This window comes from Amblyomma mixtum, chromosome 8 (assembly GCF_055824585.1).
Source record: "Amblyomma mixtum isolate Tamu chromosome 8, ASM5582458v1, whole genome shotgun sequence".
Lineage (NCBI taxonomy): Eukaryota > Metazoa > Arthropoda > Arachnida > Ixodida > Ixodidae > Amblyomma > Amblyomma mixtum.
Genome location: NC_143019.1, coordinates 127,086,880 through 127,113,662, shown reverse-complemented (window position 1 = coordinate 127,113,662; position 26,783 = coordinate 127,086,880). Strand labels below are relative to the sequence as shown.

The 26,783-nt window shown below is 46.4% G+C and overlaps 1 protein-coding gene across 1 annotated transcript in view; it reads left to right on the top strand.

Annotated features, from left to right (window-relative positions):
• The window catches only part of LOC149334261 (cytochrome P450 4V2-like), a 57,800-nt gene that overhangs the window by 12,313 nt on the left and 18,704 nt on the right, over window positions 1-26,783 (top strand). The window contains exons 4-10 of the mRNA XM_089555101.1: window positions 9,155-9,348; window positions 14,159-14,228; window positions 15,418-15,544; window positions 16,890-17,078; window positions 20,464-20,637; window positions 22,069-22,135; window positions 25,738-25,917. Coding sequence (XP_089411227.1) covers window positions 9,155-9,348; window positions 14,159-14,228; window positions 15,418-15,544; window positions 16,890-17,078; window positions 20,464-20,637; window positions 22,069-22,135; window positions 25,738-25,917 — 1,001 coding nt within the window. The remainder of the gene's footprint in view (window positions 1-9,154; window positions 9,349-14,158; window positions 14,229-15,417; window positions 15,545-16,889; window positions 17,079-20,463; window positions 20,638-22,068; window positions 22,136-25,737; window positions 25,918-26,783) is intronic.

The following is a 26,783-nucleotide window of genomic DNA, read 5'->3' as shown; positions in this document are numbered from 1 at the left end:
TGACTCCCCGTCTTTTGTTAGCTATTCGCCTTATGACCCTGGTTGTCATGTTAATTGTGGACTTAAGCCTGTTTATTGTCTCTGTGTTCTTTCTATTGTCCTGTATTATAAGTCCTAGGACCCTGATTTTGTCAACTCTGGCTATCGGAGTCTCATTTACCAGTACGTGAATGTCTCCTGCGTTGGTATCGCGTTTCCTAGCCCCCCGGATCACCAGAAGTTCGGATTTGCTTGGCGAGCATTTTAGTCCTGCCCATTCCGCGTAATCCTGGACAATATCGATCGCGTGTTGGAGATTTTGTTCTATTTCCCCATCGTTTCCTGTATGCGTCCATATTGTTATGTCATCCGTATATAGCGTATGGTTTATACCTTCGACAGTCTTCAATAGCGGCGGTAGGTTCTTCAACGCCAGGTTGAATAAGAAAGGAGAGAGCACTGAGCCCTGCGGAGTTCCCTTGCCTCCCAGCTTAATAGTTTCTGACTGGATGTCTCCTAGATTTATTTCTGCGGTGCTGCCGGTTAGAAAGTCCCTTACGTAATCGTAGGTCCGCTTTCCAGGGGCAATCTCCGCCAGATTAGTTAGTATGACCTCGTGTTTGACGTTATCGAAGGCTTTATGTAGGTCTAGGCCCAGTATAGTTTTGGCGCCCCCTTTGTTCGGCGGGTCTATGATGTCTGCTTTGAGCTGGAGCATGACGTCCTGCGTGGACAACTTGCTCCTGAAGCCTATCATCTTTTCAGGAAATACCTCCCTTTCCTCTGCGTATTCCCGGAGTCTGTTTAATATGACATGTTCCATCAGCTTCCCCAGGCAGGACGTTAGCGATATCGGCCTGAGGTTGCCCACTTCAAGTTTCTTCCCGGGTTTTGGAATAAAGATTACTTTGGCATGTTTCCATTGTGAAGGTAGACTACCTCGTTTCCATATCTCATTTAGCTAATCTGTGACTGCCGTGACCGAGACTAGATCTAGGTTCCTTAGCATTTTGTTGGTTACCCCATCTGCCCCCGCTGCCGACGTGGTTCTTAGTTGACTCATTGCTCTCCATACCTCCGCTATCGAGATGTCCTCATCTAGCTGTGTGTTCTCTGCTCCTTGGTAAGCTGGAGATAAACCCCCTTTGTCTGTGTTAAGGTACCTGCTCTTCAGTTCCTCTGTTAGGTCCGCGGCTGTTCCCTGGTATTTGTGAATCAATCGTTTAAGCTGCCCTTGTGCCGCCGACTTTGTTTGTCCTGGATCTAGTAAGTGGCGACGAAGATGCCACATGTTCTTGCATCCTAGCTTTCCATTCATTTCATCGCGAATTTGTCCCCAGTGTTGACGCTGAAGCTCGTTTGTGTAGTCTTCTGTCTGTTTTTCGAGTGTCGATATTCTCTTCTTTAGCCTTCTATTGTGTTTCTGTTTTTTCCACCTCTTCAAGAGGCTCTCGTGGGCTTCCCACATGTGGGCCAGCCTCGAGTCTGTAATGTCATGTTCGGTGGTTGGGGTCTGTCTAGTGTGACTGTTTACGTCTCTTTTGAGTGTCTCAACCCATTGATTTAGATCCGATATCTCCCTCGGAGCGGTTCTGTCCCGGACTTTTCGGAGGGTGTCCCAGTCTGTCAGCTTCGTTTCGCGCAGCTTCCCCTTCATCGGCCTGATTTGTGTTTCAATCTCTATGATGTAGTGATCGCTACCCAAGGTGTGTCCTGTGTTTGACCATCTTTCACCTTTTAGGTCCCTTGGCCTGCCTTAGGCAACAGAGACTTGCAATGAACTTTCTATTTACATATTTAAAAGACATTGGAGATCTCGATAAGCTTTAAATTCACTTGCACGTTACCTTCATGCATTCTTCATGCAGTGAACTTCGTCAGCCCATTTGTCGGACTATGCACTCCATCATTCCATACGTTACATCAATACTCGCCATTGCATCTTTAGTACCCATTTCATGGCCGCATTTTGTCGTTTTTTCACCTCTTCCACACTGCTCTCCTTCTGTATTTATCTCCCAAATTCCCCTCTCTACGCAGAGTAGCATGCCAGCGATTTTTTTAACGCCGGCTAAATTCTCTGTATTTCATTAAAGAGTCTCTCTCTCTCTCTTCCGAGTTCCGCTACCGATAATTCCTCCCGTGCTCTGCTCCGTCAAGCCCGTGGCATTTCTATTTCGAGACGGCATGCTGTATCGTCGCAATTACCTGTTCGAGAGACGCAAATGGTTCAGAGGTCATCCCTCACCATATATGCACCGCCATTTGCGCTGCTTTCCATGCGGACCAGCAATGTACACAAGACTGCGTTTTGAAAAATATAAGCGTTTGCTTCTGTGGTTCAACTACCGTGGTAGGAACCGCTTTTTTCGCCAATTTGTGCGGCCTTCCCACTCCTGTTAACGGCGTAGAACGCCTGCTCACAGCTCGTCTGCTTAAATACAGCCGTTACTCTGCCCTGCCCGCCCGTTTAACCGCGCTGGCACAGAGCTCTACGACCCCCTCATTCCCGCTCCCGCTGGTCACCACTGGATTATCAGGGCCACAAATCATCTCACTGAATTGTTACACTCAAACGTATCCAGTACTGTCTGCATCGGCCCTTGACGGCTCTTCCTTTCTTCTAAAGAACCAGATTCTTCGCCATGGTGCTGCTCAAGAACTTCTCAGCGACCATGGATGCCTATTACTGTTTGACAATCTTGAGGCCCTCCTTAAGGAAATCCGCATAATCCACCGAACCGCTTCGTCTTTTCGCCCTCAGACGAAGGCTTTGCACAGCGTTTTAACCGAACCCTCAGTGACATACTGTTCATGTATATGAACGACCAGGTCTTTCCCTTCATCACCTACGCGTATATCACTGGGACGCAGACCACCATTGAATCCTTTCCCTTCTTTCTTCTGTACGGCCGCGAGCCCCCCTACATGATGGATACTGTTCTTCGCTACTGTCCCGACATTTCCCAATCCCCGCCACTCTCCGACGCCTCCACGACGATCATTATCCACGACGGGGGTAGTACCCGCTGCAGTGCGAACACATCAGCTTCAAGGCCGCTGCGCGAGACTACTAGGTTATCGCCACTTTTTTTAAAACATAGTATTTATTACGTGATGCTATGTTCTATATGCATGAACTATATACAAACCACGAAGAAACCAATCCCTCATCCACACAATAAGTAATATGCCATACCTAAGCAACCATGCACCAAAAAAGCGGCAATACAAAGCACATCCTTACTACAACAAAATACGAGACACCTAAGCGACAATTCACTATAAAAAGGGCAATGAAGAGCACTGCACGAGAAGTGGTGGCCACTCCGATTTCAACTCGATCTGGGAATACAATTCCTTCAGATTAACAATGATTCTGTCGAAGCAGTGTTTTGCAGAAACTAGAGATTCTCAATGTTCATCTTGCGAGTTTCCCGAGGCTTTGTAGTCCAAGAGAGAGATAAGCTTAATGATAGGAAGAGCAGAGAGGCCGGCCGGAAAAACGGAAATTCTCGCCTGCTACTCTGCACTGGGGAAGAGGAATATATCAAAATGAACATGTGTAAGGGTTCGTCAACTGATGGCAGTGCGGTGAGGTATCGGAAAGAGCGGTGTCAAGTTGTCTTTTTTTTTAATGTCCGTTACAAGATATCGCAAAACAATATTGGATATCTGAAATCGTTGAAACTATGCTCAGTCATTTCTGGAACATCACAAAGGCGGCAGTTTTTCGTAGACACAGAAATACCATTTTTTTTCTAGCCATGTTTTAACGTGCAGTGCCTTGATATAACTCCGTGAAAAATGTGTTGGTACACGATGAGAGGGGCATTCTAAATACTCTCTTGACTACGACATGTCCGGTAAACCTAAATACATGTATTAGTGTGGGCTGTTGTGAACGCGAATTTCGATCACTGGTACGCTCCCAAGGATGGCGTCCAGGCCTGCGTCTCTCCCACACTGCGCGTCGTCTTCTTGGAGAGTGTTGCGCGTTCGGCCAGCCAGCTATCGAAACGCTACCAAGGATGGCGTTCGAGCCTGCCAGGCCAATAAGCCACCGGGAGGCTCCTGATTGTACGAAAAGGGAGAGGAGTCTGTGCCGACTCTATTTGAGGGCTCCCTTCTTCTTTGTTCGTGTCATTCACTGCAGTGATCGATCTTGGCATGTAACGTGCTTTTCGCTGCTGCTTGTAAATATCTGAATATATACATATATCTCTTTCATGCTGCTCCTAATCAATTCCCCGTCTCGTCATTGTTCCTGCCGGTCTGCGACAGCGGACCCGCGTCCTAACGACAACTGAGAACCCGCGTCTCAACAGGGCACAGAAAAAGGAAGAAAATAATGTTGCCCAGCCCTCACCGGCTAAGGCACAATGGGCTAAACCAAAAAAACAGAAAGCGGAACACGGGCGGAGGAAAGAAATATTCAGATTAAATCCTTGTAGCACCGGTTTTCTTTTTCAAAGTGAACAGTTTGCGCCTTTTGCATGCTGAGTAGGCAAGAGAGTTTGTTGTGGTACAAAAGGGCATTTTAAAAAAAAGCGCTGAATTCGGTGTCAAAAAATGTTGTGCCATATAAGAAAAGCGGGGTCAAAGTCAAAACCAAGTTTATAGTCTTCTGATAAAAACTGGAACTGTCTTCACGCACAAAGCATATAGACAACAGTGGAAACAGATATTTATTGGTATTTTTTGCAGCGCAGAACGTCATACCTTTCAGAACCATTGTCAGTAAGCCTGGATGTTGGCACCATAGCGTGACTTGCAGAATAAATTAAAACTGTTAGCGGTGAACGACCCGTTGCGGTCAAAGGAATTGCATGAGGTTGTGCAGTTTTTGCAGCGCAATGAAGATATTGGTTATGCTTTTTCAAAACATATGGGTTCATTCTATTCGGTGTCACAGCCTAAACTTTTGAATCCTGTAAAATCATGGACTGAAAAAACAAACGGTTTTATTGCGTTCTTGAATTCCTTCTGACTTCCTGTGGGGGATTTTATAAATATTTTGGAATGTTACCTTAAGGTCGCTTTGATATTTTTTAATGGCCAGCCGTTTTTACAACCGAATGGTATTTGTATTGAGTCCTGTATTACTCCTGTTCTCTGTGATATAATTTTAGCTTCTCTTGACCAGTTCTTAGACCCTGTTTTTAATGCGGCAAAGACTTTAAAAGTTTTGAGGGACGTTGACGACTTTTTAGCGTTTTTAACGTACGACTCCTGATACCAGGATACGATTAATTATGTCAACAATTTTAAGCAATACGGACAAGGGTTTGTTTTTACTCACGTGCTAAACCACAAGAATAATCTGCAGTTTTTGGACCTGACGCTAGAAGTACGTGAAAGCCATGTATGTAAGGAATACCAGTCTCGCGCAAAGAAGGAAGTCTTGTCTTTTAAGTCTGTACACTCAAAAATAGTGAAAAAGGGCTGGCGTCCTCATGCATGGAATCGGCCCTCAGAACACCGCGTGCGCATAAAATGCGCGTAAACTTTGACAATCATATACGCAGGCTTTTGGCAACAGGTTTGCCTTTGTCGCTCTTGATAGTTGTTGCCATCACCCTGATTCACAGGCAAAAATCCAGAGCGCCAAGTAAGAGGGAGGCTGCCGAGCGTGAAATGCTCAGACCAGTGGCGGTACCTTATCATCATAAGGTTTCACACCACCTCAAGATAGCTGATAACAGGCACGGTGCCCCTCGGGCGTTTTCTGCGCTGAACAAGCTTTCAAAGCACTGCTCCCGCACGGGCAATGATGGAAGGCATGGCTGCCAAATGAGGCACAGCACAATCTTCGTTCCAGGCCGCATCGCAGTGGAGTATGCCTTCCCTCTTCCATGTGAAAACACATCCGGCAGATAGGGCGATGCACTAAGGAGCAACTCAGGGAGCATGCGCTAAATGTAAAGAATAAATTTGACTAAGGTGCACATCTTGTCACCTATTAATGGTCGCGCCGCCGCGGTGGCTCAGCGGTTATGGTGCTCGACTGCTGACCAGAAAGACGCGGGTTCGATCCCGGCCGCGGCGGCTAGAATTTCTTTGGAGGAGAAATTCTTGAGGCCCGTGTACTGTGCGATATCAGTGCACGTTAAAGAACCCCAGGTGGTCGAAATTTCCGGAGCCCTCTACTACGGCGCCTCTCATAGCCTTAGTCGCTTTGGGACGTTAAACCCCATAAACCAAACCAAACCATTAATGGTCGCTGCAATTGTGCACCGCTGTTCGTAGCGACGTCGATTCTGCGCAGAAGAAAATTGAACACGCACGGCTCGCCCCAGCAGTTTATCACTTTAAGAAAAACAGCAGAAGGCTACATTAACGATACTTCCCTATCAATTTACACAGCCCAGTATAAGTTCCTGTGCTCGCGTCGTTAACTGGTCTCGGATGGCTTCTTTATTTTTGGTTTGCTTGCGGAAAGGTTTACGAAGCTTTCTAAGTTCGCGGCTTCAGGAAAAAAAAACAGTTGTTAATTGATAGTGTAGCGCCTGTACTTGTGTTTGTCTCTTCTTCGTGGGATGAATAGTGGTTGCGCTCATCGTTCACCATAAGTATATCATGCACCAGCTAGCCCCAGCAGAAGTTTTATTCAACCGCTTCCTCGACACTGCAAACAGAAGCTCAGGGTACAAACGAACGAGGAGAAAACGAACAGCCAAATACCGGTCATTAATTACGCCTTACAAACGCGGCCGATCAGAAGCATTCGAAGACACAATGATATTCGGCAAAACATAAACTAAATTAACTTGCAAAAATGCACGCATTATAGGGTGCTTAGTCTAACTGAAAAAATTCAGGGGGCACTTTGACTGTCTAAAGTGGGTAGAGGCGGAAGCGTTTTCCGCACCACCTTCGCTGTTTCTGTGGAACTGGTGGCGTCACATATAATTGAGTACTAATTACTAAGTGATGACAAATCACTAATTAATGGTTAATTACTGATTAATGCCTGAATACTAATTAACTGCTAATTAATGACGCTTAAGCTTCGCCTTTAGGAGTGGAACGCGACAGCGCGTTGTAGCGCTGCCAGGGAGTCCACGGAACGCTACCACCCGTTCGGCGCGATGCCTTGCCCTTTGAACGCAACGCTTTTTGAGGAAAGGAAATGGCGCAGTAATTCCCTGTCATCTCGGTGGACACCTGAACCGCACCGTAGAGGAAGGGAGGAAGTGGGAGTGAAAGAAGATAGATAAAGAGGAGCCGTAATGAAGAAAATGAAAATTGTATTTGAGGAAAGGAAATTACGCAGTAACTGTGTCACAAAATTCAGGGGGGGGGGGGGGCACTTTTTTTACCTAAAGTGTGGTCACTGATGTGTGGTTAAGATGTTAAGCTTCGCCCCTAAGAGTGGAATGCGACAGCGTCTTGCAACGCTGTCAAGGAGTCCATAGAACGCCATCGCCCATTCGCTTCTACGCCTCGCTCGTCGGTAAATTGGTTTTTGAGGAAAGGAAATGTATCTGGCTCTCATTTGTCGGTGGACACCTAAACCTCGCCGGAAGGGAATGGAGGAGGATGAGAGTGAGTGAAGACACCGTATTCACTAGACGCGCCTTTGTTCATTCCAAACCATCGAGCTGGCATGGCGGAGTGGATAGCGTGCTCGTCTCTCACGCCGAAGACCGGGGTTCGATTCCTGAGCTCGACCAATTTCTTAATCGCTTTTATTTATTTATATAGCCTGACTAGTAAAGCTAATTAGGCTAATTGGGCAATTAAGCAATTAACTAAGCTCAGTCCCACTTACTTGGAGCATCACTATACGATCCCTTCTATTGGTTGCATGGTTACTAGCCAAAGTGCAATTGGCCCCGTTTGAAATTGGCGCACTGTGACGTCACGACCATTTCGACCAATTGAAAAGCGTGACATTTTCTGTCGACAACTGCTGCTTACAACGATGAGACATTAAAGGCTTCCGCCTTAAAACATGAAACGTGAAAGTATCTATCGGCCATACAAGTGGACTAAAGCAAGGCCGCCAGCGCTAACAGGCGGGGAAGGGTTATCACGGCTCATAGATTCAAAAGACGAAGCTCACACAGAAGTGCCGAAAAACCTGTGAAAACACTCGATATGCAGTCTTCTGCAACGAATAATTTGGAGTATCTGAAAAATTTCACTTACGAAGAACAGACTACATGCGGTCACCGTGCCAAAAATCGACACCAGGGTGGGCAGAATCATGAGCATAGCGCTGAAGAGCTGGCACACGCTCTTCCCTGTATTGTGGACTTTGCTTATAGCCACTCAAACGGACGCCAAGGCCGTCTTCCGTCAACTTCCACCTGCTGCGTCCAGCGGCACTGCCCGCTCATTTATCTCTTAATTAGCAGAAATCTGTGCTTTCGCACTGATTTGAATGTAGTAAACATACTGTGTTGTTTTGAACTTTCTGCGAAGGCAACAAAGCTTACTAAATTTCTTGGTGAGACGTAAAGAAGTAAATACCAAAATAGTTTGAAAACACGGCTGTGTTACATGATCCTTTTAAAGAAGGCAAGTTTTTGTTGTTATTCTCCGAAAAAGTCGTTCCGTAAACCTAATATAGAGCTCCTTCACAGCAGTAGACGCGTTCACAGAACTTGAGGCAGCCTGCCAAATGCTCTCCACCCTTTTCTTATTTTACTAGGTATTTCATTCTCGTGATGTGGACTAACTGTCACTACATGCCCTTAGTAGGCAAGTTCCCTCACCATATCAAGTGCCAAGTTGCGTATTGTGAACTGCTCCTCCCTTCCGAGACTATTGAACGTTGCTTTGGCTTTCGGCATGTTAATATTTGGCAACACCCTTCTTCTCTGCCTGTCTGGTTCACTGATGATGCCTTTGAGTGAAGAAAAAGCCAGTGAATCTCAGATTACTACATTAATCTCTGCTCTCTCTTATCTCGAACTGCTCCCAATCCAGGCCTCTGAATACCTCCTGTAAGAGACTGCAAATAGCATTTGCGAGATCATCTCTGTCTGCCTGACGCACTTCCTTATTGGAATTTTATTGGTGACTTTATGGAGCACTAGGGTGGCTGAGCAGCCGTCACAGATATGTTCCAGTATCATTACGCAAGGAGCACGTACAAGATCTCATAGTAATTACGGCAAAAACCTTAATAGTGCGAAAGCTGTTTGTCATGATTGCTTATTTTCAGCCCTGCAGAAAAATGGCGATCGAGGAGACGCCTCTTCACGCCGTCGTTCCACTTCCGAATCATAGAGGACTTCATGCCCACCATGAATACGGAGTCCATGGTACTCGTCACGAAACTGGACAAACTATCCCGCGCGAACAAGACGTTTGACCTGGTGCCTCTCATCACTTTGTGCACACTGGACATAATATGCAGTGAGTCGCTTCCTATGGAAGCTGTTGTATTGCTCATAATGGCGTCTCTGTGCCGCATATGCCTTGTTTACAGAACGATACAAGCTGTGACTGAAAATCGCGATGTGTAGGCAGATTAACCGTGTGTGCATTATTTATTCGTGGCAAGCTACTAAAACAGTAATACAATCACTCAATCTCCAAATCGATCGATCAAAGATTAACTTGTTTTATCCCCGCTTTACAGATTCTTGGGACACAGGCAAAGAGAAAACGAACTGTGCTTTTCAGCGCTTCTTCCCCTAGACTGCTTGAGGCGGTAACGGGAATTGCCTGGATCAAGTTATATGTCAATAGGTGACACATAAATTAACTTAAAACACAAATAACACTTTCTCATTTCCTAGTTGGCATGCACCGCGAGGATAATCGGAAGCTTGCGCAATATTTTGCTCCTTTTAAAAAAATTGGCGAAATCCAGAAACCGAGAATAAGTGAAATTATGCTGTGACGGCATGCAAATGTAGGCTTCTTTCCTTTAGCAAAAATTTTCAGAACAAAAGAAGCCATATAGTGACTGCAAAATGTCCATGCGAAGCTAACTTTAAAAAACGAGCCAAGTCCTGCTGGCGAAGGTATCGAAATGAACCATATCTACTCGTAAGAACCCTCCTATAGACATGAGCCTTGTTGCTGTCTGTTTCGAACATGGTTACACTTCTTATGTCACCATGACTAACTTCTCAACCGCTGCGACGGATACCAAGAGATCGGCGAATAACGATTTTTTTTCTCTCACGGGTGCAGTCCTTCATAGTTTGACGTGTGGATGGATGGATGTTAGGCACGTCGCCTTTGAAACGGGGTGGTGACTGGTGCCGCTATGCTTGGTACTTTTTTTTTATAAATACTCAACCAGACTGTCAAGGTTAACGGTGGAACATATAATCTCGCCATTTTTCTTGGCATGACATTAGCATTGATATACGTTAGGTCATTTTTTAAGCGTTAATTTTTTTCCTGACCACACCACCCTGATTTTTTGACGCAAATCTTCCAATCACATTGTCCTAACGCCGACCGCAGATTCATTCACATATTGTCTTGAAATCCCATTGCCTCAGCGTGAGTGACTGTCTTGTATCGCTATAAACGCGTGTGCGTGACTGTGCACTACGTGACAGACGCTACCGCGTTCTAGTACAATATGTTCAATTGTTTCTATGGATTTGCGACTTACACTCAGGGGTGGAAGGATGTACAGAAGAGCATCGCCTTCGAAATGGAGATGTGGCAGTTTCTGCCATGCTCGGTTTTTTGCTCCGTGCTTCTTTGAGTCCGTCAAACTTAATGGTATTATTTAAAAAGTCGCCATGTTTCTTTAAATATCAATTTTAGTCCTTAACTGGTAACCTTACGTCACTGCCGTGTTTTTGAGCCATCAATCTTCGAATCACTTTCTGCAAACTTCTACTGCATTTCATTCACATGACCTTCGTTATCTGTAAACAATAAGGACTCTCGGAGAGTGATTGTGCCCGTATCGACAACTGAATTTATACCGCCATATTATATTATGAGATGTTGAATTGTTCCTACTGATTTACCGCATACTTCGAATCTCATCTTCTTGGTTAAATTTATTTTTGTAACTTCGCCTTTTGTGACACTTGGTCTATCTTCTAAGAGCATGGTGCTGCGTCTTGAGTTATCGTGATCCCTTGTTGTCCCTTAAAAGGGCCATGACAGCGTATTTTCGCGCATACCATGTTTATTGCATTGAGTTCTAAAAAGTTGAATTACAATTCTCCGAGGTTTAAGATAATTCTCCGCCATAGATATTTTAAGTACTTTTTTTTTTCGTTTCTTTTCGAAACTTTTGCGGCTCTGGCTACCTCTTATCGCTGACGCCACAAGGGCATACCCTCCCCACGTCGTCTGCTACACGCTGTTGGCTCCGTTGAGGTGCTTGCATGCACACGGTGGATGGCCATCGCTTGAAAAGTGAAATTTTTTTAGCATAGCGAAGTAAAATGCATTTTCCGTGCTGTCTTTCCAGAACCCTTCAGCTTAGTACAAGAGCTTAATGATCCTTGGGAAAGCAGACTTGCTCGTAGCACCCGTTTTCAGATTATTCAGCAAACAGAAATCGATGCACCACTGGTTTATTCTTTGTATGTTTGGAGTGTGGCCTCGTTTTAGCAGTCAGGTGCTTCCGTATGTGAAAAGCGGCACATGCCGTGCATGCCTTCGCCGATGTCCGCCGTGAAGAGCGTGGCGTTCTGTTGCTGGCTGCCAAGTTCTTTCCCTCTATTCGTCGGCTCAGTAACTGAGCTCAAATTGTCACAAGGCGGCACTAGAGTAAGCCTGTGGCACGAAAGGAGCAGAGAAAAGTGCCAAGTGCGATGGCTTCCCTGCTGCATGTGTTCGTGTGTCGGTCGAACACACATTCCTTTCGGCTTGTAGAACCCTTTTGTAGAACCAAGCCGGTGGTAAAACCCAACGTGAGTCGACTGTTTCGCTGCGCGCACCGACGAACAGTCGCCGCCCTCTAAATGAGTGCTTCAAGAAAATAGTACATAATTTAGTATTTACTCTGCGGTCAAAAAGTGCCCGAGGAATGCGACGATTCCGACAATTGCAACCTCGCGCTAAGATATAGATATACGAGTGCTCAAACAGTACTGCTCTTTTGCTTGGCATGAACGCAAGGTGGTTTCCTTCTCGTTTTCCGTCCTTTCGGCGTAAGCAATTTTGCTTCGAACCATGAGTGTAGTATATTATGGTGAAGCAAAACGTGTTCTAGTTCCACGTTTTTGAGCTAGTCCACTTTAGCAGTGCGTAAATGTTAAAAGGTGGTTCGCATTTCAACAACTGCGACACAATCCTGCTGCTCTCGTTCATTCTTTGTAGCCAGTGTAGCACACCAGTACCCTGGTTACACTATAAGTTTTGTACTGAATTCATTATAAACAGTTCTGAATAACACAGCTTCATATTGTGACGAAGACGAAGCTGGCAGTGGCGCGGGACGGAGCGCCCGCGCTAGGCCAGCGGCCATTAAATCATCTCATAGCCATCGTTCACCACGTCTCATTCTTCGGCTGGCCGCCATGTAACATTTGGTGTGAGCTGCTGAGATCCCTTCATCGCCAGCCTGGTCACGGAGCTTCGGCTTCCGGGGCCTGCCGTGGACGTCGGCCGTGAGTACCTGGTCAGCGCCGCACGGCCGTGCCCCAGCCCGCCCGACCTGAACCGACCTCGACGCTCACCCCAGCCCCGTCCCCCGCCCGGACCACACTACACGACGACCCAAGACCCGACGGACCCAAGACCCCACCGACCCAAGACCCCACTGACCCAAACGTTTAGACACCGTCCCCCTGCCTCTGCCGTTCGGTGCGTCCAGAGACCTCGGCCGTCAGCTCCTGGCACCCTACGGCCCGGATGCTTCGTGGACCAGAACTCATTCTCTCATCTTTCTCATCGTGGCGGCCAGCACTGCACCTCTTCTACATATTGTTCGATCCTTCACTGAAGACCATCGCCATTTCGCCGTCTGTTCGTCACCGATCGGGACGATCGCTCGGAGGCCCCGGGTAGTGTGACGAAGACGAAGCTGGCAGTGGCGCGGGACGGAGCACCCGCGCTAGGCCAGCGGCCATTAAATCATCTCATAGCCATCGTTCACCACGTCTCATTCTTCGGCTGGCCGCCATGTAACAATATAATAGTGTGCAAATAAAGCTTTCAGAATAATTTTGCTGCAAAAATATAGTTTAACATCGAAAAGAACCAACTGCAAAAGCATATATGGACAGACACATCAACTTTCATTTTCCATCTATGATGAGGGGAGAGGAGGCTATAACCTGCGCCCGCAGCTTCAGTGGTCCTCGCGCCCCTACTTGAAAACAAGAGGTAGCACTTCCCAGCAAAAAACATGCAAGAGAAACATCAGAAACGCAAAAGTATTGACATGGTAAATGTACAATGCTGATAGTGAAGATAGATGCCAAAAAAATTTGAAGCTCTGTACTGATGCTTAAGAAATAAAAATTTTCACAACCTGCAGCACTATGCAACTCTCAGTGATTTGAAATTTCAGTGCAGTAGTATTGCAACACAGTGCCCGAAGAGGAGTGTACTAATACACAATAAGTGCGTGCAATGCAAAAAAAAAACCGGGATGATGAGATGTGCGTTCATGAAATGTACTGTACTTATTCTTGTGCTTCTTTGCGCAGGTCTTATATAAGAAAAATATTATTAAGCTTCCTAGTATCCGGCTAGGAAATGTAGCCATTATCAGCCAAAAAGAAATTGACGAGGAATGAATACACTTTTTTAGTGTTTGCGCAGCGTAATTTTTCTGCAGAAATCAACATTTCAGAAGATGTTGATATAGTCTGAATTATCTGCTGAAGTTTCTTTACCTGCTGGTGCAAAGTTGCTCTAACTGGCATATAAAACATATGGCAGAACTTGGATAGCGGTGCAGTTTCTCTGGATAAACTGATGCATTTTTTGGTTCATATTGGGATGAACTCGCCCATTCTGAAAACATAAAAAAATCAATTTGCTGTATTTAAAAAGAGTAAAAAGTGAATCATGAATTTATAAATTAATGCAAAATACGTGTGCAAATTCAAGCACTATCGTGTTTTAAATATTTTTATACAAGAAACACATCAGAAATATGCAGCATTTATTTTAGTAGTGTATAAAAATACATATCGGTTTTTTATTGGCGGCGTGTACCAAGAAATAATCCAAACTATACAGTGCTATGCTTTGTAATCAGTAATGGGATATTGTCCCTCGGTTGCAGAGACAATCATGGGAACGACGATATCTGCGCAGACCAATGACGACACCCCTTATGTCGCAGCACTGAACAGGTAAGTCTCACACGCTAATCACTCAACCTTCGCTAAGAGGGTACCACCCACAGGAGAAAATTCAGAGCATCTAAAAATGACTGCTTGCCTTACAGCCGCGCGTATTTCGCATTAGCAATTGCTTTACTTACGACGTCGACATGTGCCCCATGTGCATCCTGCCACTTGAATGACCGGACGAAAAGAAAGTTCAGCGTGCTTCCTTTTCTTGGCCGCGTTCTCTCATTTCTGACGAGAAGGAAGACTCCAAGCATTGCTGCTAAAGAACTCGTTATCCGTGGCTGCTGGAGCCCAGGACTAAGGGACCCGCCCGCCGGGCTCGACGTCGAAGACTCTTGAGAGCAAAAAAAAATTTTTTCGTACTCCCTTGTAATCCAGATGACACTTTGTATTTATGTGCTATTAAAGTACCGAGTGTAATCGCGTTTTTGCATTTCTTGCAGTCGTTAGCTAGAGGTCATATTAACAAGTTAATTTTGCGCATAAACATAACTCTGTTGATCTAATCATATAGTCATTAGTCTACGACTTTGGCTAAACAGTTGGACGACCTATGCCCGGAGCAACTCATGAAAAGCCGCCGTTCTCTTAAGAGAGGTACTTACTCAACTTGCTCTTTGTAATACTTAGTTAAGAGATAGAGGAAAATATTACCGCGTACAATAATACTCCGGTAGCGCTGAAGAAACGAAATCCGTTTGCCTCGAAGTGGATTTCAGAACACTGAAGGCAAGATGTGGTTTTACCTCCTTCAAGGACATTGACGATGTGTGCTTAGTTCAGCTGGCAGTATCGACTCGCCGCTATGATATGGGAAGCTCGTTTTGGAAGTCAAACCATGGACATAATATGTATCTATCAAATAATGGCATTTTCCTGTCATCAGTTCAAATTAGCTTCCAAAGCACTGCCGTCAGTGCCAAGATTTGAAAATGTTTAGTGGAGCGTCCCTCCTGCCCATTATTCAGGATGTCAGATGCTTATTGAAAATGATATGGCAGTCATAAAGCACCCTTTTTGGTACTACGGTGTTTCCAAGGTACCCCTTACATTTTCCGACTTACATTTACAAAACGAAAGCATTGTTTCCATGGCAGCTATCATAAAAGCTGGTGCCGCACGGCACAGTCGCACTTCTGACCCTCGTTATGCATTTCTTATTCGTAATGCCCTCCTCCCTCTCTTTCAGGGTGAGCGAGTTGTTCGTAGAACGTGCCTTTAGACCCATATTCTATGTGGGCTCCATATACAAGCGGACCCCCATGGGCAGAGAGTACCGCAAGTGCCGTCACACGCTGCACTACTTCACGCGCAAGGTACGCAGTAATAAGGGAGTAATTACTCATTGACGTCCGCCAGAGCGCAGCCGTACCGCTACAAAGGAAAGCTAAACAGCTTTCTCAGAAACATCGCAGTAAAAGAAAAATTCGTCCTGGTCCGGGGTTCAAACCTGGGACCACCGCTTCCCCGGAGCATTCGCTCTACCAATTGAGCTAACCGGAACGGCAAGCTTATGGTAGGGCGAGAGCGAATTGATCAATAACTAGAAGCTGGAACTGAGTTAGTCAATTGTTTAGGAGAATCCCCCAAGGTGACGTAGATTTGTATTAATTAACGGAGTAATTACTCATTCACGTCTTCCCGAGTGCCGCCATACGGCAACAAAGGAAAGCTAAACAGCTTCCTCGGAAACTTTCTCAGAAGTGTGAGTGTGATTGAGCCAGCCCTTATGGCGCCGACGTATGCTGTTACGTCACCGCCATCGTTCTGCTTTTAAAACCAAAACCTAACGACACTTATAAAAAAATATTTTTTTAATCATTCCGCTAGCGTAAGTGAATTCCACATCGCGACTCGTGTACCACTGTCCAGCGCATCCCCCCCTAGAGAAAAAAAAAACTGCATCGAAACGTTTGATGTCTCTACGCCTTTGTGTTCCCTTAAAAATGAGCGACGAAATACTTGCATTTTGGAACCCTTTCAAAGCGGTGCAGTCCACGGAGTCTGGATAAGTTTTCAGAGCAGCGCGTTCCTTTTCCCCACGCCGCCGAGCTTTGAAGATGTATGACAGCCACGGCCAATTGCCATAACCGCAAACATAGCCGGTTGCAAGGACTTTGCATGCAGCGGCAGGCTTCCAAAGCTTTTGGGCCTTCCTCCAGGACCCTTACCCATGCGCATGGTGTTACTTCAAACAGTAACAAAAATTAACGTTTCCTGTTTGTTCCGAGTGCCCGTGCACGTTATCCCTGAAGCTAACTGTACCAACAACGCCGAGGTTTGATTTGTGGCTCATGATAACGACGTTGCCGAGGCGGATACACAGAAAACATGAATCCGATGGCACTGTTTGGAAAATCAGCCCAAGCCGGCCATGAAGCTCCTGTATCCGATAGCTGGGAGAGGAGGAACGCGCTATTTTGAAAACTTGGCGGCCACTTTGGCCGTCGATATTTTAAAATTACCTTATAGGTAGACGCTTCTAGTTAAATGAAATGACTTCAGACTTGGTGCTGATAGCGGCAGCGATGAAAAAGTAGCAATTACTTTTTGTTTAGTTTCTTAGAAACATGAATGTAAAAGCTCTTTTCAGTGCAGTACACGTGTGCACAGTATTCCTTTTTAAATTTGTAGTTCACATTTTCGGTTGCGCTACCGCAGGTGATCTCCGAACGTAAGCAAGCGCTGCGCAACGAAATTGACAGTGGCCAGATCAGCCCCGAAGACGACAGCTCCGATGTTGGGCCCAAGAAAGCCCGGCCGTTCATGGATCTGCTCCTCCTAGAACACTTCAAAAACAACATCACGGAGGAAGGCATCCGGGAAGAGGTGGACACCTTCATGTTTGGGGTAGGCTGGCACGGCACAAGCTATGTGCCCAAAGCGCAAAACTGCGCGTCTGTTTTTTGCAGCTAAGCGTTATTACAGCAAAGAATATATTTGGTATTACCACTTTGGCTTCATGCGATGGACGCTCTGCATAATTCAGTAAAAGAGGTGCAAAAAAAACCCCCACAGCATGCTATTATTTCTCCTGCAGTTTAAACTGCGACGTTTCTTCCGGCGCGGGCCGCCGCGGTGGCTCAGTGGTTATGGCGCTCGGCTGCTGACCCGAAAGTCGGGGGGTTTGCTCCCGGCCGCCGGTGATCGAATTTTCATGGAGGCAAAGTTCTAGGGGCCCGTGTACTGTGCGATGTAAGTGCACGTTAAAGAACCCTAGATGGTCGAAATTTCCGGAGCCCGTCACTACGGCGTCCCTCTTAGCCTGAGTTGCTTTGGGACGTTAAACCCCAATAAACCAGCAAACCAACCAATCCTCCGGCGCCGTATTTATAGCAAACCAGTTTTGTTCCTCCTTGAGGGCATATCTTAAGGTGGAAAGTCATGTGACCACTTTGCAGCAATGCACCGGCAGGATTCGTGTTTCCTGAAGTCTGCAAACAAGGCTCAGAAGCACCGATGGAACTGAGACTGTTATGTGGGCCTCATAAATGGCCGCGCCGGCCCAGCACAGAACAACGGGAAGATTTTGCAGCGCTGATCTTAAGATCCGCATGATCTGAAAGCACGCCTTTCTATGGCGAACTAAAAGTAGATCTGAATTCTAACCAAGAACTGCGTACTGTCGCATGCCTCATTCGTGCAGTGCGCGAAACTCGAAGCGCGTGACCATAGCCAAACGAGAGATTAACAGGTACAGTACGGAGGCGTAATGTGAGGTAGGGAGCAGGCTTTATTGCTACTTGCAAGAACTGGCATTATAGACAGAAAGAAGATAGGCGATCATGATAACTAATCACACATGAGCATGAAGTTTCGTCAGAGTGCTTGATAGAGGGAGGTTGGTTAGATAGTTCCTCATAATTACAAAGAGAACAAGGTAATGAAAAACTCTACGGGCTTGCCTAAGTTTCGACAAGAGGAGTCTTCTTCGTCCGGGCCGGACGAAGAAAAGTCCTCTTGTCGAAACGTTGGAAAGCCCGCTGAGGTTTTCTCTCCTTTGTTGACTTTGTCATGTTTACAGTGCTTGTGATAGGAATGAAGTAGCTGCAAAGATGACACTGCTTTCGTGCTTCTGTTCCTCCAGACAAAGGATTAATATCACCTTAACCAGTTAGAGCAGGTTATCTAGGATCTAGTCATGAAAGAAAAACAATAGGCACAGAAAAAAGAAAAAAAGCATTGCGCCGGTAGCCGTGGTGTTTCAGAGGAAGCAGCGGAGCAACATTGGCACGGCGCGCATATGGAAGAGCCGTCTAAGGTATAGGAGGTAACCATGAGTAATGTGATCGAATAATGAAAGCGGTGAGGAGGTATGCACGAGTCAGGGTCCAATTGTTATACGCTGTCAGAGCTGTCGGACTAAAAGAAAGAAGCCAAGAGTCATCCATGCGGAAGTAGGATAGGTCAAACTTAGTTGTGACATCTGTAGGCTAGAAAAAGAACACGAAGTGGGGCTGCGATTGCACAGGAAAAGCAAAGTTAAAGAAAAAAACATAACCAATATGACTGTGACTCATCGGCAGTGCGTGGTAAGTCTGGCGAAGACGCAGAGCATTCTTTGCTAGAATATAGCAGTATCCACCAAGATGTCGACAAGGCACAATCGGTATTCCCGATATGTCGTGGTAAGGAAACAACGATAGTAGCGTGCATGCATCTGCGGCAGACGTTAGCAAGAAACAATTGAATGACTGATGCCTAATAGGAAGGTTGTGAAAAGAGTCAAGATTATAATTAAAAATCAGTATAACGTGAAGGTTACTGAGTTTTTTTAAAAGGGTTAAATTACTAGATGCCACTGCAACGCGTTTATTGTTCAGAGTCGCAATTCGCTGCATACAGTCTGGATACATGGCGTTCATTATCGCATGGAACTTGCACATAGAGTTTGAAGTCAGCAGATCTTCAGTAGCGAGCACTTCCCCGCTGAAGTTATTTAGCTTCACTTTGAGCAAGATCAATGATAAATAAAAAACGGCGTGAATCGGCGACTTTCAGGCAGCGTTCAACAAATTCTCGTCTCTCTTTTTCTGATTACTGTTGAACAAATAATATTAACACAATTTTTGAGCGAAAAATACTTACTGTTCCTGTGCCTTTCATATGGTTCGCTGCATTCTAAATGATCATTAGCAAAACTCGGACTAATTGCAAGAAGTTGCCTAAAACTGGCGCTAATACACACACACACACACACACACACACACACACACACACACACACACGCACGCACACACACACACACACACACACACACACACACACACACACACACACGCACGCACGCACGCACGCACGCACACACACACACACACACACACACAAGCAGGCCATGCGTAGACACTCGCATCGACAACTTGAACTTCAATATCAGATTATTTCCATGAGTAGTACACGTGGAGTAGAGAGAAAATGCTGCTTTTATGCTGCTTGACCAGCTCTCATCCCCTTTAAAAAGCACAGGATTGGTACATAGTTTGTACAGAAAATAAATAAGCACCTCCACTGTAATTAAAGAAAGACAAAATGTCCGGAATCATTCAGACAATGGATCATATATATAGTTAAATGACTCATAGCTATAGCCACCGTTAGGCATGTGAGTGTTCGTACGAATAAGAGAAGAAAAATTGGTTTACAAGAACGACTGCATGAGTTCACCTGATGATGGCTTTTGAGTGCGAATTCTACCTTTCCTGAAAAAAATTAAGTGCTCTTCGAACGCATGTACACATTTTCTGCCACCATCAACCCGTAAACTAAACACAAACCAAAATTCAGGATACCGTGCCTAATAATAAGGGCTCTTTGCTCCTAATTATGCACAGTGTGGAAGTAGATTTGTTTCTTGCGTTTGTTAGCTCCTGAGTGTTTTACACACATCACCCGTGTACAGATCTGGTAACGCTACCTAAGCAAACTTTTTCTGCAAGACGTCAGATCTTTATGTTGAAGGACTGTCAGTTTGAATGTTGGTATTCTGGCTGGCATAGTATAACGCAGAGGGATTATTTGTTTTTTTTATTTCATAATAACCTGGATATTAAAGATTTAGGTTTTAGAACTATAAAAAAAAAGACTACGCAGCATACCGGCATCTGCAGGCGCCTTATTTCAAAGGGGACGCTCCGTCCGACTTACTGGATGCGAAATCCGATGCATAGTCTTTAAAACAAAATTTGCTGACGGGAACCCCATAGAACCACGCGAGTGCTCTGCACTTTCGTTAAAGGGCCACGACACGACGGTGATGGGAATCAGCTGGGCGCTGTTCCTCATTGGACACCATCCGAAGGAGCAGCAGCTCATTCACGAAGAGCTGGACCTAATCTTCGGAGAGGACCAAGAGCGCCACGTCACCTCCGAGGACCTGAAGCAGATAAAGCACCTCGAGTGCGCCCTCAAGGTGAGCCACGAGGATTACATGGGCTCAGAGGCTATGACTAAAGAAATCAGTCGGGAAAGTTATTATCTTTTCAGTGTTCTCACAATTAATTTTATTCGCTTCAGTTGCTTGGTGGTTATGGTGCTCGGGAACTGATCGCAAAGACGCGGACTAGATTTCGGCCGCGGGGGCCGCATTTCGATCGAGGCAAAATGCTGCAGGCGCGTGTACTATGCGGATGTCATAGCATGTTAAGAAAACCCCAGGTGGTCGAAGTTAACGGGAACCCACCGCTACGCCGTCCCTCATAGCCTCGGTCGCTTTGGGACGTTAAACCAATAGCCACCACAATAATGTTTGGTAAATATTGCCGAAGAGCTTCCTAACGTATGTTTGTTCATGCTGAAAGCCTGCGTAGCGCGTCTTTGTCGCTGTTTTCTTGACAAGGGATGCCAGCAGATTTTTATGCAGAGTTTTTAGATTTGCGCAACTGGTTTTATGCCTCTGGATATTGCCGCAGCTGCTTTGCTCTCCTTAAACAGTGAGTTATTGGCGAGCTTTTAATTGAGCATGGGAAAGCGGCAGTTTTTGCGTCCTTCGTTGACCGACGAGAGCCCTTGCTACCACCGCCATCGGCGACTTATTTATAAGCCTTTTGAGGGCGCAAGGCCAAAACAGTGAGATGACTATATAGTATAGACATTCGTGTATTTATCGTTGTGCTGCTTCCAAATCGAACGACGATTTCCGCTTCGAACGATGCCCAGCCCATATCCCCTTGTGCTGCCTCGTTTGTGGTTTCGCCGTGGGCACCTAGTGCTTATCTTCCAACAGCTCTCTGATTTACGTATAATCTCGACTGAACTTCTCCCCTTAAGCACAGAACCGCATTGCCGAAAGTAAGTCCCGGCACCATTATTCCTTTCCGAATACCTCTTAGAACCTCATATTAGTTGTACCCTACTCCGCTAATGGCCCCTACTCCGCAGCGCCCCCGCGGCGCTGCGGTCGGCGCATGTACTAGAGGGCAAACATGATCTGTGCGTGCATCTCCGCAGCGCCGTGCGGTGATTGTGCTGCTCAAACGCATTAATGAGACGCCTAATTACAGCACAATGTTTGCAGTGAAACCAGTTTTATAATGAATATAAATGTCGCGTTCTAAAGTTCTGCGTTGAGTTAAAATATTGTACTTTTTTTACGCACAGGCTCGAGCTGTGCCCCAAGAAAACACAGGCAGTTCAGTGGAAATTTGGCTTAGCTGGTGTCGTGTTGCAACGCTTACGGCCTGCAGTTCAAACTAACCTGGCTTGGGGCAAAAAAAATGTATAGTCAGGAATTCTTTGTTCTTCATACCGTTTACTGCGCCATTTACTTTAGCTGCTTCAAGAAGGAAACCGCTGGATTGTCTAAAAGTAAACTTGTTCACCTTTTCTCTCCCTTTCGTTTTAGGAAAGCCTGCGCCTATACCCGTCCATTCCGCTCATCAGCAGAACCTGCATGGAACCTTTCACCGTGGGTGAGAAACATACTTTTGTTTTTTTCGATATTATGCTGGTAACCACTGGCGGCAAATCTTTGCACTCTAAGCGTTCATTGTATATAGTGCAGTTCGGCATTAGAATTAGACCATTTACATCTATGTGGCTTGCATACGGAGAAGAATTAAAGAAAAAATTAAAGAAGAAAGAATTAAAGAAAAGAAGAAAAGAGAGAAGAAAAGAAGAAGAAAGTAAAAATTAAGCGAGAGGATACACACCACCAGCAAAGAATAGTGCAAGTTCTGCAAAGAGGCCTGTTTGCTGTTATATATTCTGGCTGTGCTGTGGGCCATTACAAAATTTCGCCCGTACTTGTATGGCCGCCCATTTCGGGTTGTGAGCGATCATCATTCACTGTGTTGGCTGGCGAATCTGAAAGATCCCTCGGGGCGGCTTGCCCGATGGAGCCTTCGTTTACAAGAATTTGATGTCACCATCGTGCACAAGTCCGGACAGAAACACAGCGACGCTGACTGTCTGTCCCGCGCTCCTATTTCCTGCCCCGCGGACGAGTCCGACGACGATTCCGCTTTCCCGGTGCTGTCACCACATCCACTCTTGCCCGCCAACAGCGGGCCGACTCCGAACTGCTTCCCCTCATCGAGTACCTCGAAGGAACCGCTCCATCTCCTCCTCGACTCTTCAAGCGCGGACTGTCATCGTTTTGCTTGCGTGATGGTGTCCTCTACAAAAAGAATTATGGCCCAACGGACACTGTCTATCTGCTTGCAGTACCTACAGCGCTTCGTGACGAAGTTTTGCGTGCGTGCCACGACGACCTTTCTTCGGGCCACCTCGGGTTTTCCCGCACGTTGGCGCGCATACGTCACAAGTACAACTGGCCCAGGCTTGCTGCGCTTGTCCAACGCTACGTACGAACATGTCGTGAGTGCCAGCGCCGGAAGACGCCGCCGACTAAACCAGCCGGGCTCCTGTAGCCTATTGATCCCCCGCGCCTCCCATTTCAACAGGTTGGCATGGACTTACTCGGTCCATTTCCGGCGTCTTCCATGGGTAACCGGTACATTGCTGTTGCCACTGACTATCTTAGCCGCTACTGTGAGACAAAGGCCATTCCCCGTGGTACCGCAGCCGAAGTCGCAGATTTCTTCATTCACAACATTGTGCTTCGTCACGGAGCCCCTACAGTCGTATTAACTGACAGGGGAACCGCGTTTACGTCGGCATTAACGAGCGAGGTACTTCGTCTCAGTGGCACCAGCCATCGAAAGACTACAGCCTACCATCCGCAAACGAACGGACTGACTGAGCGGCTAAACAAGACAATCGCCGATATGATTTCGATGTATGTCGACGATGACCATGGGAACTGGGACCGGATACTACCTTACATCACGTTCGCGTACAACACCGCGCTGCACGAAACGACACGCTTCACTCCGTTCCATTTGGTGCACGATCGCGAAGCCCTAACCATGCTGGACGCCATGCTCCTTCCGGACCCTGTTCCTTCTTCTGTCGTGGCCGCTGACCAATTTGTTCGTGACGCCGAAGCCGCTCGCCATGTGGCTCGACAACGAATCCGGCGCCAACAACAACGCGACGCCAAGCGGTACAACCTCCGCCGCAGGGAGGTGATTTACACCCCCGGTGACCAAGTCTGGGTGTGGAACCCGATCCGTTTGCGAGGGCGCTCTGAGAAGCTTCTTCGCCGTTACTTCGGTCCCTACCAGGTGTAACGCCGCCTCAGCGCGGTAACCTACGAGGTGCTTCCTCAAGGAACTGTCCGGTCCTCTCGACAACCGACGTCCGAAGTAGTCCACGTGGCCAGAATGAAGCCGTATTACTCCCGTTAGCCCCCTCTTCACGGAGACACTCGCGCCGTTAACTTTCCGCCCTCCCTCTATTCTTGTACTTTTTTTCCCCACCCGTGCGGCATCGAGCCGATGCCTCCTGGCAGGGAGGGGGGCAATGCCACACTGCTGACACTCTGCAGGCGCCACCTGGTGGCCGGAACTTGGCTCCCAGCGGGTGGCGGAGCGTCGTCTTCGTCTAGCTTGTGCTCGGCGGTTCGGAGCCTCGTCTGAGAATACGGCTGTGCTTTCCGCTTCCTGGTGACAATATGAAAGTTATTCATACTTTCCTGCTGCAAGCAAGAAATAAGTTACCTATAAATTGATTTCCACATTTGAAAGAACTTTGTATGAGACTTGCCGTAGCGGAGGGGGAGGCAAAAAATTTCCACCCAAAAATGTTTTATTCGTTTTTGTTTTTGATTTTTACTTTGCTCGCTTTTTTTTAATGAACTGTATTCACTTTTATTTATTTATGAATTTACTTATTCATTTATTTTATTTGTTTATTTATTTATTCATTCGTTGGAGATACTCTGTCCCGTCAGGACCAAGATAGGAGTTGTGTAACAAGAGTAGTGCTGACAACAAAAGGGTGAACATAGTATCAAAACACAAGCGCTATCCAGACTGTACTAGGCTTAAACTTCTATAATGGTGAAAAAACTGTAGCGCTCGCGACAAGGACACAACGAAGACGACAACACATGCACTATGTTGTCGCATGGGTTGTCGCCTTCGTTGTGCCCTTGTAACGAGCGCTACAGTTTTTTAATCATGAGCAACCAACTCGCCCAAACATCCACCCTGTTCTATAATGACACTGATCTGATTGCAAGAAACAGGCGAGTCCAAAAACCTGGATGCAAGTAAGCATAGAACATTGTGAGAACACTAACGCAATGCCATAACCACATTGTATTACATAAAATGGGACCGTCGCCGAGGGGGTAGAGCTTCCGCACATGTTCTCATCAAGCAAGGACCACAGCAGCTGTCCGTGTACAGCTGTTTTGTTCTAAATATTTGAGGGCGGGATCCAGAATTTGTAGAAGTACTTATGGGTAGAGCCTGACAGGAAAAGCGTAAAACTTGTCAGACCTTGCAGAGCCCGTTCCCAGGTTTTAAGAACAACTTTTCACACTGGATGCTACCCAAGTAAATTTATTCAGGTATATTGCCGCCATACCCCTATATTTTCTTAATAGGGCTCCCCCCTTTCTTCCCTCCACCTGTCCTTCTATTCCCGCGAGACGCAGCTCAGGTGCTTCAGCTTTCAATGGTAGATGCCGCGGCTAGCAACATCTTTCCCTTCCATTGCTATTTCTATTAATAAATAACCACCAACGACAACATGCGTGAGCATAAGGACGTGTCGCGAACGAAAACATGGCGGCGGTCGTGTGTCGGGGACAAGGCTCAGAGACAGCAGAAAAAAAGCATACCATACTTACGGACTTGAGCTGGATTCGAACCCACGGTGACGCGAAAAGGTCAGGCTTTCACACAGTTTTCATCAACAGACAAAAATGCTATACTGCGCGGTGTCATTTCGATCATCTTTTTAAGCGCTCATTTTAATGTAGTCCAAAAGAATATAGCATCAGAACGTACAATAAAGCAATGATAAGTAGTTTCCGGTGCATTCTACGAGCGCAAGTTCACCGCCCGTGACAAAAAAACTTTGCTTGGCTTGAAGCCACGCCTTCACAGGCAGCGTCGATGTGTGTTATATGACCCCCAAAAGGCTGATTTCATGTTCTCAGGCGGAACAACGCTTCCAAAGGGCTCCATCATCCAGATAACCCCGTACTTCCTACATCGGGACCCGGTGGTGTTCCCGAAGCCCGAGGAGTTCCACCCGGAGCGCTTCTTCCCGGAGAACGCCAAGGGACGCCACCCGTACGCCTACGTACCTTTCTCGGCTGGACCGAGGAACTGCATCGGTAGGTGGTGCACTGCAGTCGTTGACTTTCTCATTTCATGGTGTCAGTTAATGCTGGTGCGGATTAACCAGGGCAGTAGCTTCGGTGCGTGAACCTCCCAATAACGGTATCGCACGTGTCTTACGCCTTGTCCTCCGTCTTTAACTGCATCATGTGTGCTGGTGCTTTGAGTCCATAGCTAATAAGTACTCTTCACCAAAGGCTCCGCCTCTACCAATTTTTTATGCTTTATGCTTATGCTTTATGAATGCCATTCAAAACACATTCCGGCTCCATCAAAACCGCCACAGGTTACCAACCACAGGTGTGGTCGACTGTGTACGGCACCATACTAAAGAAAAAGCAGACAAATAGTGGCACTGCTCGGCAAAACGAAAAAAATAACATAAGACGACTTATTGTTTCATAATGCATCGCTTCAGTTACAATCTCTGAAAGATTGCCAATATAATGGTTGCAAACATTGTCTTTTATGCACCCACGAAATCATATAAGTTGAGCGCAAAAACCTTCTAAGACCTATTGGCCCAGGGATCAACCGTAAATCACCCCGATCTTTTTGAGCCTTGTAGAGAAGAAGTTACGCACTGTGTGCCTCTGTCTTGAGTAAATGAAAAAAATAAGTAAAGCAGACGGATGCCTTAATAAAGAGCTGTTGTAAAACCACGGTGATACTCAAAAAATGATATGGCTTTGACGTATCTAAACCGAGTAGACTTGCGAAAGCACGTGTTTAGACTAGCGGGCTCATTGTATTGCAATTATGGATCTTCGGCATATCAGGCGACGAGATTATAGTTGCTGAAGGCGACGATCGGCAATGTTAAGAGCGCGAGTGTGTGGCAGTTTAACACGAGGAGAGATCG